This window comes from Siphateles boraxobius, unplaced genomic scaffold (genome assembly GCF_051911475.1).
Source record: "Siphateles boraxobius isolate OS27281-9 unplaced genomic scaffold, OSU_SipBor_1 120, whole genome shotgun sequence".
Lineage (NCBI taxonomy): Eukaryota > Metazoa > Chordata > Actinopteri > Cypriniformes > Leuciscidae > Siphateles > Siphateles boraxobius.
In genome coordinates, this window is record NW_027508723.1 from 3,723,232 (window position 1) to 3,735,719 (window position 12,488).

General features: G+C 37.1%; 1 protein-coding gene and 1 long non-coding RNA gene across 3 annotated transcripts in view; one reads left to right on the top strand and one right to left on the bottom strand.

Annotated features, from left to right (window-relative positions):
- LOC143732408 (uncharacterized) overlaps positions 1 to 12,488 on the top strand; it is a 68,202-nt gene that overhangs the window by 31,178 nt on the left and 24,536 nt on the right. Inside the window, exon 3 of the long non-coding RNA XR_013201109.1 lies at positions 438 to 480. This is a non-coding gene — a long non-coding RNA (uncharacterized LOC143732408). The remainder of the gene's footprint in view (positions 1 to 437; positions 481 to 12,488) is intronic.
- LOC143732362 (cystatin-B-like) lies at positions 3,121 to 7,321 on the bottom strand. 2 transcript variants are annotated; one of them, XM_077223363.1, is made up of 4 exons: positions 5,751 to 7,321; positions 4,135 to 4,420; positions 3,781 to 3,873; positions 3,121 to 3,366 (listed from the first exon to the last, which is right to left on the bottom strand). In XM_077223363.1, the coding sequence occupies exons 2-4, from the start codon at positions 4,213 to 4,215 to the stop codon at positions 3,217 to 3,219; spliced, it is 324 nt and encodes a 107-aa protein (XP_077079478.1). In that variant the 5' UTR covers positions 4,216 to 4,420; positions 5,751 to 7,321; the 3' UTR covers positions 3,121 to 3,216. The 2 variants fall into 2 exon arrangements, with proteins under 2 accessions (XP_077079478.1, XP_077079488.1); XM_077223373.1 differs by lacking the exon at positions 5,751 to 7,321 and having other exon boundaries at positions 4,135 to 4,506.

Consider the following 12,488-nt stretch of genomic DNA (forward strand, 5'->3'; position numbering starts at 1 on the left):
ACAGATATCCACAGCCTTTGCTAGGTTCAAATCTGTTTCCCTGAGAAGCCTAGCTCTCACTGTGTAGGCTCACAATATTCTCTAAACTTCTCTTTGAGCACTTCAAAATCATCCACATCATCATCAAAGTCCATGGAATTAAATACCTTTATGGCATCATCTCCCGCCACGTGAAGAAATGTCGCACATTTTACCTTGTCACTCTTTTCTGCAATGCCAGTTGCAATGAGATACAGATCAAACTTTTGAATCCACGTTCGCCAGTTTTCCGCCAGATTTCCTTCGAAATCCAAACTGTTAGGAGGTTTCAACTGATCCATAGTTTTCTTCTGACACCATGTAATGTTTAGTGGATGCAAGTTTGAATAATCACGGAGACACTGGTTTCATGTGACTTGTTGGTTTTTACTGAACGGTGTTATTCTGTTCTTTTACAGGTTACAACTCAACACATCTTTAGACTGCTAGCGCCATCCTCAGGTAAGGAATGATAATACAATTACCATACATCACATAAACAACAAAAATGCCAGCAAACGGTCGCTTTTATCATGTTTGTTTTGCAATGCACGCGTTTCCAGTGATTTCTTTCTGAGTAGTTTTCTGATAAAACTTCCATTGGTGAAATGATGGGTTAGTGTGACGTTGTTCCAGAGAGGCGTGTTTTAGTGAAGCGCTGTGGAGCTTCTGGCCCGACAGTGGAAACGCAGGCCAGGTGCTAATGGCCCGGGGCTATTAGCCCGGCACAGCTCGTTTAAAGCCCTGGCTCGCACTGGCCCGAGGCTATTAGCCCGGCACGGCCCGTTTAAAGCCCTGGCTCGCACTGGCCCAAGGCTATTAGCCCGGCACGGCCCGTTTAAAGCCCTGGCTCTCACTGGCCCGCACTGGCCCGAAGCTATTAGCCTGGCACGGCCCGTTTAAGGCCCGTTTAAAGTCCTGGCTCACACTGGCCCGCACTGGCCCGAGGTTATTAGCCCGGCACGGCCCGTTTAAAGCCCTGGCTCGCACTGGCCCGAGGCTATTAGCCCGGCACGGCCCGTTTAAAGCCCTGGCTCGCACTGGCCCGCACTGGCCCGAGGTTATTAGCCCGGCACGGCCCGTTTAAAGCCCTGGCTCGCACTGGCCCGAGGCTATTAGCCCGGCACGGCCCGTTTAAAGCCCTGGCTCGCACTGGCCCGCACTGGCCCGAGGCTATTAGCCCGGCAGGGCCCATTTAAAGCCCTGGCTCGCACTGGCCTGGGGCTATTAGCCCAGCACGGCCCGTTTAAAGCCCTGGCTCGCACTGGCCCGAGGCTGTTAGCCCGGCACGGGCCGTTTAAAGCCCTGGCTCGCACTGGCCCGAGGTTATTAGCCCGGCACGGCCCGTTTAAAGCCCTGGCTCGCACTGGCCCGAGGCTATTAGCCCGGCACGGCCCGTTTAAAGCCCTGGCTCGCACTGGCCCGCACTGGCCCAAAGCTATTAGCCTGGCACGGCCCGTTTAAGGCCCGTTTAAAGCCCTGGCCCGCACTGGCCCGAGGCTATTAGCCCGGCACGGCCCATTTAAAGCCCTGGCTCGCACTGGCCCGGGGCTATTAGCCCGGCACGGCCCGTTTAAAGCCCTGGCTCGCACTGGCCCGAGGCTATTAGCCCGGCACGGCCCGTTTCGGCCGGTTTAAAGCCCTGGCTCGCACTGGCCCGACATGTGACACCTCGGGCGCTTGACCATGCTTCAGTTGTTGACGGCTCTGGAGTGAGAATGGGTTGAAAATGAGTAACATTTAAACAAAAATATCTGAATAACAGACAGACGTTAAAGATGAATTTAGAACTCTTTATTTTTTATTGCTGATAATAAGCTGATAACAAGCAGAATCACTGAAGGAAAGAGAAACACAAGAACTACAACTGACTTCAGCCTAAGATGAAATTAACTGAAAGACACAACTATCTCTTATTACTAACCAGGCTGACTTTATTTCTGTCATTTGTCTAGTTCTTTTTGAAAATTAACAGAAGTTTAGATGTTAACGGTTTATTGAAAATATTTGTTCACCATTATGGAGATCGGTGTTTCATGTAGTTGGACAGTTTGACTCAGACTTTTTATGTCAGTTTGTGGTTTTTGTAATGGTGTTTGCCAAAGCATTTAAATTGCTGCAAAGAAAACCATAAACAAAGGCGATCAAATGATAAAGTTTTAAACATTGTAAAGAAAAATAGATGCTAAGTCTTTTGATTGATCAAAACTTATTTGATATTAATCGACTTTCACCAATATCATTTTTTTGGCACAGATCACTCTACATTTAGATTTTTAAATACGTTATAGGATTTTTTATTTTTTTTTTATACAGGGACATCAAGAATCAGCATATGGATCTCAACAATGGTGACATGCTTCATGCCGCAATGCATGCTGGTAGCTATGAGTTGTATACTATGGTGACTCCCAGACAGTGGGAATTTAGTGAACTTCTCAGATAAAGGTTGTGGTAATGCACACACGCTGGCCCTGTCTCTCTCCCCTTACAAAAATGTACCATGGTTTTACTACAAATAAAAAATAAAACATGGATATTGTAGTTAAACCATGATAACCACAAATTAACCACAGCTCTCTCTCTCTCTCTCTCTCTCTCTCTCTCTCTCTCTCTCTCTCTCTCATAAAAATAAATGTCATATTTTTATGGTTATACCTGGACATACATTTGCACTTCCTAGGGCAGATCAGAGCTAAACGCTTCTCTTTTAGTGGAAATAAAAAATACAATATCATGTGAAATATTTTAAGTGTTTATGGGTTTTATTAATTTAATTTTCAAAATGCTCCTCTCATGAACACTGAGTGAAGAAGAGAAACTGTACAGGTTTGTAATGAAGTGAGTTTGAGATGAACAAGATTTCAGTTCATATAATAATGTAAAAATACAGTCTGTATGTTAAGAAATGTTTTAAAATTACATTAATTTAGATCTTAGTCTTAAAATTATGAAATTAATGTAATTCACTCTTTACTGTTTTTTATGTTAATGTTTTAATGTTTATTGTTTCAGCATAAAACCATTTTAGTAAAGTGAAGTGAATTGGGTGTTGTTCATATAAACACACTGACACAGGCACTGAGTTTTTGAGTTATTGAGTTTATTGAGGAATAAAACAGTTTTCAATAGTTCCTCTATACAGTATGGCAGCTCATTGTGTGTCTGTTATTATATCAGACTATTTTCTGCGTGCGGTTAGAAATGTTCGGGTTTCAGAGGGTCACTTTTGGTTTTAGGGTACTGGACTCCAGTCACAGCTGGGTCACTGTTTTCAGTCACTTTATCGCCGCAGAATAAAGCTCGATTTATCTTCACATGAAGGTACTTATCTACTCCGACCTTCACCTGAGAGAGAGAGAGAGAGAGAGATATTTTCACACTTGAATTTTAAGTGATCTCTTCCATGTAAAACTCTGTTCACATTGATATCAACCTAAACACATTCATTCTCCATGACAGCAAACAAATTTCTATGAGTTCTGCTACAGTGACCATTGCAGACTAGATGTGAGTGTCCAGAAACGCTACACAGTTGAGAAGTTTTCTCTTATACAAATGCAGAGGAACTTTATACAGTGACTTGATTCACTTAACCTTTTCAGAGAGGACTGAAAAATTACTGGACACATCACACCCGTTTAGGACACACTGTCACAGTTTGCTTGTTGGTATGGGAAAAATACAAATTGTGCCAGAAGTATTTAAGTGATGAAAACATCAAGCTCAAAATCCATAAAAACCAAAAAAATACTAATTTACCTTGACCAGATAGTTTGTTCCACCACACATTGTCTGAACCCTATAGGTTTTAGGAATGCAAACATCAAAACGGACTCCAGCCTGCTTCCCTGCCTGAATAAACAAATGCACCTTTTATATTCATCTATATTATTATTATATTATTATTATTTAAAAAATATTTTGTTTATTGGTCTCTAGTGAGGTACGTCTATCAGTCAGATATCAGAAAACTGTTTTGTGACTTTAAGTACAAGTACAATAAAAAATAAAAAATATTTTCGCTAACACATTTTACAGCATCAGAATAGATAACTTTACTAATCTGTTTTAACAAAAACACATTTTCTATATGAGTGATTTTCTGTCTCTTACCTCAATGCAGATGTTCTCCACCTCTCCATTGACAGGCTCCTCTGTGCTCCATCCTCCCAAAATTTGCTTTGCATCAGTCATTGTGCTGGTGATCAAATCTGGATAATAAACTGTATTATCAGGCAGTTTGTCTCACAGATTGATTCTGATCCACTATTTATGCTGCCAAAATCGCATGACGTCAGTCGTCATTGTAATTCCATGTAATCACATAAAAGAGACTGAATGAATAGGCGGAGTTTCTCTTTGGGGTGTTGTGTAATATTCAGAAAAACTGTTCATTCTTCTGTGGAACAGAAAAGAAGATATTCTGAAAAACATTGGGAACCAGTTGAACGAACATTGGTGCCCCGAGTAACACAACTTTGAAACAACATGAGTGCGAATTGTTATTTACAATTCGCACTCATGTTGTATGTTGAACTATACCTTTAAAATTGACCCACAAAAGCATAATGTTTTTCTTTATTATATCTCTCAACATATGCATTTTGTGTGTGCTGCGCTTCAGTGAAGTTTCATCAGATACAGTTTGAAATCCATCATCCGTGACACTGTACATGTCAACCGGCAAATGCAACTCCAAAAAAATATATAAAACTGAAAATACTGAAGACAGCCGCATGACGTCTCATAAACAGCTTTCAGTTCACATAATCACAGGATTACAGGTAAAAAAAAAAAATGCAATTTCGGACTTTATGTTTTTAGGAACATTTTGTCCCAATCTTCAAGCAGATCCTTAAAAAAGTAAAAAAAAAGATTAAAGAAAAATATTAATAATTTCCTAACAATACTTAGAGTAAACCTCTAAAAAACATTGCTCAAAATATTTATTTTTTAAATAATATTTTTAAGTTCAACACATTTCACCACAGCAAACACTGCCTGAGACATAGTAAAGGGGGAACAATAAATAATACAAAAATCAAATATGACAACACAATATAAATGGAAAATAATTACAGGAAAAAAAATACAAAAAAAATTGTATGCCAACCTTTTAGAGTGGGTGACTTATCACTAATCCAAGATATAATTTTTTTTTTACTAATAGTTAAAAAGTAAAAAAGTCGTTGCTTTTTAATTTACATGTGACTTTAAATTACAATATGTGACTCAATTCAACAGCTTTATTATGTGACGGTCTCATAAACAACCGGTGTAATCTCCTGCATTTGAAGAAGAGATGAGAATAAACTGAATTAATAAGGTGTGATATGTAAGCTGTGTAAGATCTTTAGCTGAATCACTCTTGTCCTTTTGCACAGAGCAAGTCAGGATCTGAGGGGAAAAAGTTTTGCTTCTATTATCATTCATTTTAATATATCTGACTCCATTCAGCTGCTTTTCATGGATTGAATATGAAAGTCAGTTACTGTACATTCAAGGAAGATTATGTCCAAATTAAATACTTTCTAAATTATTGTGTTTTTGAATTTTTGAGACTGTCTTCCTCTGAAAAACAAGCCCATATGTCGTTTGTACATGCAGAGAATTACGACCAACAGTGACGTTTTAAATGAAGTGGCCTCTAGCAGTCTTATAGTCTCAAACAGTATTATATATATATATATATATAACAAAATGTGTGTGTGTGGAACTTCATCACTTACCTGCTGGTCTCAGTATCTCCACTTGTTGTTTGTGAGTTTTTAATCACTTCAGACTGTTTTATGTTGTTGTATCAGTTTCTGGCCAACAAAAGTTCTTGATTGTTTACAAAGATAAATTAGGAATTTGATACTGTCGAATTAATGCAAGTGGCTTGACACATCTTTAATTATTCTCTCAAAGTGTCTTTTGTGTCTCTGTACGCGTCATTCCTTAAAAAAACAAAAACAAACAAACAAACAAAAAACAATAATATTACAATACTAATGCATTATTAATATTCAAGGTACACATTTGATCAGATCATGAATTCCCTGGGAATTGCAATGACTTTGCCTTTTTTGTTTGAGCAACAGAAACATTATTACCCCAAAAGCGTATATCTGTCATCTAAAGATATTTCAAAATAAATTACAGTTTATTTTATTTCACCATAACCAGTTGTTCCAGTTGGCCAGTTTATGTTCACAGTTGGTTTATGTATCTATTTGTCAGGTAAGTATGAATCAGTGCCTTTGAATGACCATTTACATTTATGCATTTGATAAACACTTTTGCTCAGTGACTTGCATTATTAATATTCAGGGAAGCCTATACATTTTATAAATTCCAGTCCATGAATTTCCTGGGAATTGAACCCATGACTTTGCCTTTACTGTTTGAGCAACAGGAACTCTACACTATTTATCATAAGGTGTATTTCTGTAATCTAAATTGCCACACGTTGTTGGGTGCATTTTTTCTACGAAATACATAAAAGTGTAACTTTCTGAATTTTCTTTTCTTTTTTTCATTTTAATATATCTGACTCCATTCAGCTGCTCTTCATGGATTGAATATGAAAGTCAGTTACTGTACATTCAAGGAAGATTATGTCCAAATTAAATACTTTCTAAATTATTGTGTTTTTGAATTTTTTAGACTGTCTTCCTCTGAAAAACGAGCCCATAATGTCGTTTGTACATGCAGAGTATTACGACCAACAGTGACGTTTTAAATGAAGTGGCCAGCAGTCTTCAATCAATGCAAGTGGCCTGACACATCTTTAATTATTCTCTCAAAGTGTCTTTTGTGTCTCTGTATGCGTCATTCCTAAAAATAAAAAATACAAATAAAAAAAAATAAAAAATAATATTACAATACTAACGCATTATTAATATTCAAGCTACACATTTGATCAGATCATGAATTCCCTGGGAATTGCATGACTTTGCCTTTGCTCTACTGTTTGAGCAACAGAAACATTATTTCCCCAAAAGCGTAAATCTGTCATCTAAAGATATTTCAAAAGAAAATACAGTTTATTTTATATCAGTTTTTATTTCACCACTGTAAGGGTGGGTATCCTGCAGGGGTTAAGGCTGCAAGACTGCCGAATGACTAAAGAAACGTTGTCAGCAAGATGGAAGAAAACTGTATATTTCTTGTCTATTCCACCCACTGCCACTTATACCAACGACGGAAATAAGCGCAGTTACAATAGCTTAATATATGGGAGAGCGTTGCTATATAGAGTGACAATATTGTATTGCAATAAGTAGCACTTCAAAGTCAATACCAAATCAAAACTAGTTAGCACATTATTGAAAAGGTTTAATGACAAAATATGGTAATGGTTACACTAAAAATAGTGTGTGTGAGAGAGAGAGAGAGAGAGAGAGAGAGAGAGAGAGAGAGAGAGAGAGAGAGAGAGAGAGAGAGAGAGAGAGAGAGAGAGATACTTTTTGACTTTTTAAAGCAATTTATTCCATCATTAAAAAACTTTTTTAACATCTAAAAAACATAATTTTTTATCAAAACATTACCATTTAAAAAAAAGATCTTCACCTTCTATAAAAATTAAACTTTTGTTTACACACCATTTCTTCTCAAACATTAGGAGATTACAATTCATTTTATTAAATTCATATTCTAATCTTATCCTGGATTCAACCAAGGCCTTGAATAAATTAACCATATTAACTTTTTGTCCTTCCATTTCAATTCTATACGCTTTCCAAATGGCTAATTTTGCTTGACCAACCAAAAAATTAGAAAAAGTACAGATTTCCCACTTATCGCGAGAATACTTACAACCAAAAATAAACACTGTATTTGAAAAAATTATCCCTAAACTGCTCAAAATTCTATCCAAAATATTAAAAAGTGGAGATAATTTACAACATTCACAGAAAACATGAAAAACTGTGTCAAGTTCATTACACAAAGTACAGAAAGAAGAATCTGAATATTCACATTTAAACAAAAAAACTTTTATTGGTAATGCACAATGTAAAATCCGCCACTGTAAATCACCAGACATTTTTTGTAGGGGGTTTTTATACAGTAACCGCCATGAAGGTGATTTATTCTCTGTCAATGAGAGATGAGATCTCCATTTTGTATCTCTCCTCTCTCTTAATTGTCCAGCAAAGAAAGACTTTACACAAACATTATATAAATTTTGCTTGTTCACAACAGAAAAAGGAAGGCTTTGTAAACCTTTAAAAGAGAGCAACAAGTTCACATTATCGTCATTATCATTCTCATGTTGGTCTACCTGTGGTGTTATATACACTTCAGGAAAAAGAACTTCTGAATAATTATTACCAGACATAAAATTGGTTATATATTCCCACAAAGACGTAGGAAAAGATGTTTTCAGATTCTTCAATATATTCCCAACAATTCTCTCTGATCTACCTCCAATCTTTGTAGTTAAATGTTGTACTGAAACCCACTCTCTATCAGTCAAATCAATCAAATCTCCAACTTTAGTTACACCAGCTAAACCAAAGCTGGAAAAATCAATGTTAGGCATAAAAGTATGGGAAAACCAGGGATTGTGAAAAGTGGTTCATTAAAGCCGAAATGTCCTTTTCGCTCCAACTTAAAATAACTCCAAACTTCAAACACAGATCCATAAAACTTGATCTTAAACATGTCCTTTACAACATTTACTGAGCTCAGAAATATTTGTTTATCAAAACCGATGTTGTTTTTCTCTCGTAGAATGGCAAGACCAAAACTGATCCATGGTATAGAGTCAGAAGAATAAAGCAGTTTTTGGGCAGTCTGTAACCTCATGGCTTTCACCCTAGAGGATAGATGAATTAGTCCTTGACCGCCCTCAATAACTGGAAGACACAGAACTCCTGGAGGGAGCCAATAATGGCCTCCCCAAAAAAAGTCAACAAAGGCTTTTTGAAGTTGCAATAAAAGCTCTTTGGGAGGGTCCAACACTGTTAGACGATGCCACAGCATTGAGGCGGCTAGATTGTTCACTACTAACACTCTGCCTCTGTAAGAAAGCTGGGCTTGAATCCATTTCCATCTCTGGAGCTTGCCTGTCACTTTTTCTAGAAGTCCTTCCCAATTATTTTCCATAAACTGTTCAGTCCCAAAGAACAGTCCAAGTATCTTTACACCTTCTTTATTCCAAAGGCACTGATGTGGAAGTTGCGGTAGATTCTGATTCAACCAATGACCTAATAATAAAGTGTCTGTTTTTTCCCAATTGACACGTGCCGAAGAAGCACTCTCATAGGTGTTGAGACATGAGATTAGATGTTTAACATCGTCTTCAGATCTAATGACCACTGTGATGTCGTCGGCATAAGCTGTTAGTTTAACTGATAGAGTATTCGAGAGGCAAGATGATGGAACCGTCAATCCTTGCAGCTTCTCCCTCAACATCCTCAACATTGGTTCAATGGAAATTGTGTACAAGAGGCCAGATAAACTACAACCTTGTCTCACTCCTCTATGTACAGAAAAAGGTCTTGTCAGTATTCCATTAATTTTCAACATGCTATAAACATCTTCATACAGAAGTCTAATCCATGAAGTAAACTGCTTTCCAAAGCCAAAGCCTTCAAGTATTTTGAACAGATATTCATGATCAACTTTATCGAAGGCCTTCTCCTGGTCCAAACAAACAAGACCAAGATCAAACTTATGCAGTTCGGTTAAATACAACATGTCCCGCACAAGAAAAAGATTGTCAAATATAGACAGCTTTGGTACACAATAGGACTGATCTTCGTGAATAATGGATGCTAAAAATTCCTTGAGACGATTTGTCAGAGCTTTAGATAATATTTTATAATCAGTTCCCAAAAGAGAAACTGGTCACCAGTTCTTTAATAGGCCAAGATCTCCTTTCTTGGGTAAAAGAGTGATTACAGCTCTTCTGCAACTCAGGGGTAAGATTTTTGATTCAAAACTTTCACAAAATACAGCATACAGATCCTGTCCGATGAGGGACCAGAAGGCTTTGTAGAAATCAGAAGTCAAACCATCTAACCCTGGAGATTTCCCTGAGGATTGCTGCTGAACAGCCTCAGTTAGCTCGTGAAATGACAAGGCTTTGTCTAATTCAGCTTTATCTTCTTTTGTAAGATGTGGAAGTCCATCTAAAAGCTGATTTGTTGCTTCAAGGTCACAAGGTTGTGTTGTATATAAATCTTCATAAAAAAGTAAAGTTTGTGAAATTATTTCTTTCTTTTCCATTATTTCTTTTCCATTTGGCAATTTAAGATAATTTATATTTTTCTTTTCTCTAATATTCCTCTCCAATGAAAAAAAGAAAGTTGTTGAAGAATCCATGCTGTTTAGCTGAAGATATTCTCCCCGTATCGACGCACAGCGACTTCTTTCTTCATACAAATTCTTTAAAATCAAATTGTACTCTTTAAGCATTTTTGCAGTTTCTGTCTCTTCACCATCACTGATGGAACTGCTTAACTGGAGAATTTGCTCTTCCAAGAACAGGACCTTTTCTTTCAGTTCCATCATACGGCTCCTTGTATATTGCTGACAAAAAAGCTGGATCTGTACTTTTCCAGTATCCCACCACTGGCCTAAATTTTTATACTGTAACTTTCTCTCTCTCCACTCTCTCCAAAACAAAGTAAAATATTGTACAAAAGACTTATCTTGCAATAATCTATTGTTAAAACGCCCAATATGATGGTGGGAAGTGCTCTGTTTTATGGTCATAGTTACCGCAATATAATGATGATCAGAAAATGATGTTGGCAAAATTTTACTATTAAAAAACCTTCCTCTATTATTCTTTTGAACGTAAAATCTATCAAGTCTTGCACCAGAGACTGTGTCAGAATTAATTTTCAACCATGTATATTCTATCTCTAGGGAAGGCTTCTCTCCAAACGTCTACAAGATTGTGAAAACGAATAACAGTTTTGAGAGTTTCAGACGAATTGAGATTAGGTTCAACATGATTCCGATCCATAGTATAATCAAGAGTACAATTAAAATCACCAGCTAAAATTATTATTCTATTATTTGGAATTTTTGAAATAACATTTTTTAATTTTTTGAAAAAAGAAACTCTTTCTACACCGTCATTAGGATCATAAATGTTAATAAGAGAAAAAAATAACTCATATAACTTAAATTCTATAATTTGCATTCTGCCAGGTATAACTTCTTCAGCTCTGCTATCTTGTACTTGTACATCTGAAGAAATAAGAACTGCTACACCGGCACTAACATTTGAACCATGGCTAACGAAAGTTTTACCTTTCCACTCACTTAGCCATTGCACCTGATTATTCAAATCTGTGTGTGTTTCTTGCAGAAAAACTATACCAGATTTTTTCCAATTAAAAAAAATCAAACAAAGCACACCTTTTTTCAGCACCACGACACCCATTAACATTCAAAGATCCAAAGTTTAAGGATGCCATGATGCTGACTATTAATAAAGAGACAAAAAGCGTCCAAACACAGGCTATAAATTCTCTTCTCTCCATTTAAAAAAAAAGAAAAGAATATTCAAACCTTCTTTACATTATGTTTTACCGTGTTTTTTACCTTTGTTATTATTTTCTTAAGGCGATAACGCTTCTGTCTACTTAGTTCCTCAAAGGTTGCTTTGTTCATTGCCATTTTACATGTCACCAAAAATCGCCTCAAATCAGGGAAAAACGTCTCTATTTGTGGTTTGCGAACTCCCTTAGTACTATCTAGAAAGTCATTGATTTGCTTTACTGTGTACAATCTAGAGCCAAGCGACTCCGATCTTTCAGCATCATTTACATCAGAAAGACTATCTGTACTCTCAAGATCCTGATCTGAATCATTTTCAGAAATAGCATATCCAGAACTCACATTGGACATCTGGGTATAGCTTTCTTCCTCAGCTTCCTCTCTTTCACCTTCTGTTTTATCATCTTCTATAACTGTTTGCTCTTTTTCTAATTGTTTGTCCTCTTCATTTATAATCAGAGTGGATTTTTCTACACTTGCTAGATTTACAATCTCCTCACCCGTATCATGATTTTCTACGTCTCTTATTAAGCCTACATCAGTGTTTTCTTTAGGTGCTGTTTCAACAGCAGGAACAAGAACATTATCTTGTCCAACGTGTTGCTCAATTATTTGCGGATTAGATGACTTATCTGTTTGTTTATTTGGACATGTTTGCCTAACATGCCCGTGTCCTCCGCACGCAAAACACCGGATGTGATCTGAGCTAATAAAGATTGTAGCCTATAATCTTTGCCTTCGTTTTTGAGTTTTACTGCTAAATTGAGCGGATCTTGTTGCTCATTCAATATCATGTACGTAAAGCGTCTAAAAGACATAACGTGCTTGATATTCGGATTTGTCAGACCCAACGGAATCATTTTTATAGGTGCTGTTAATCTGCCATATATTTCAAGAACGCCTTGGATAGTTTCGTTCTTTATGAACGGAGGAACGTTCGATAGTACGTGTAGTGGCCGTTTGTC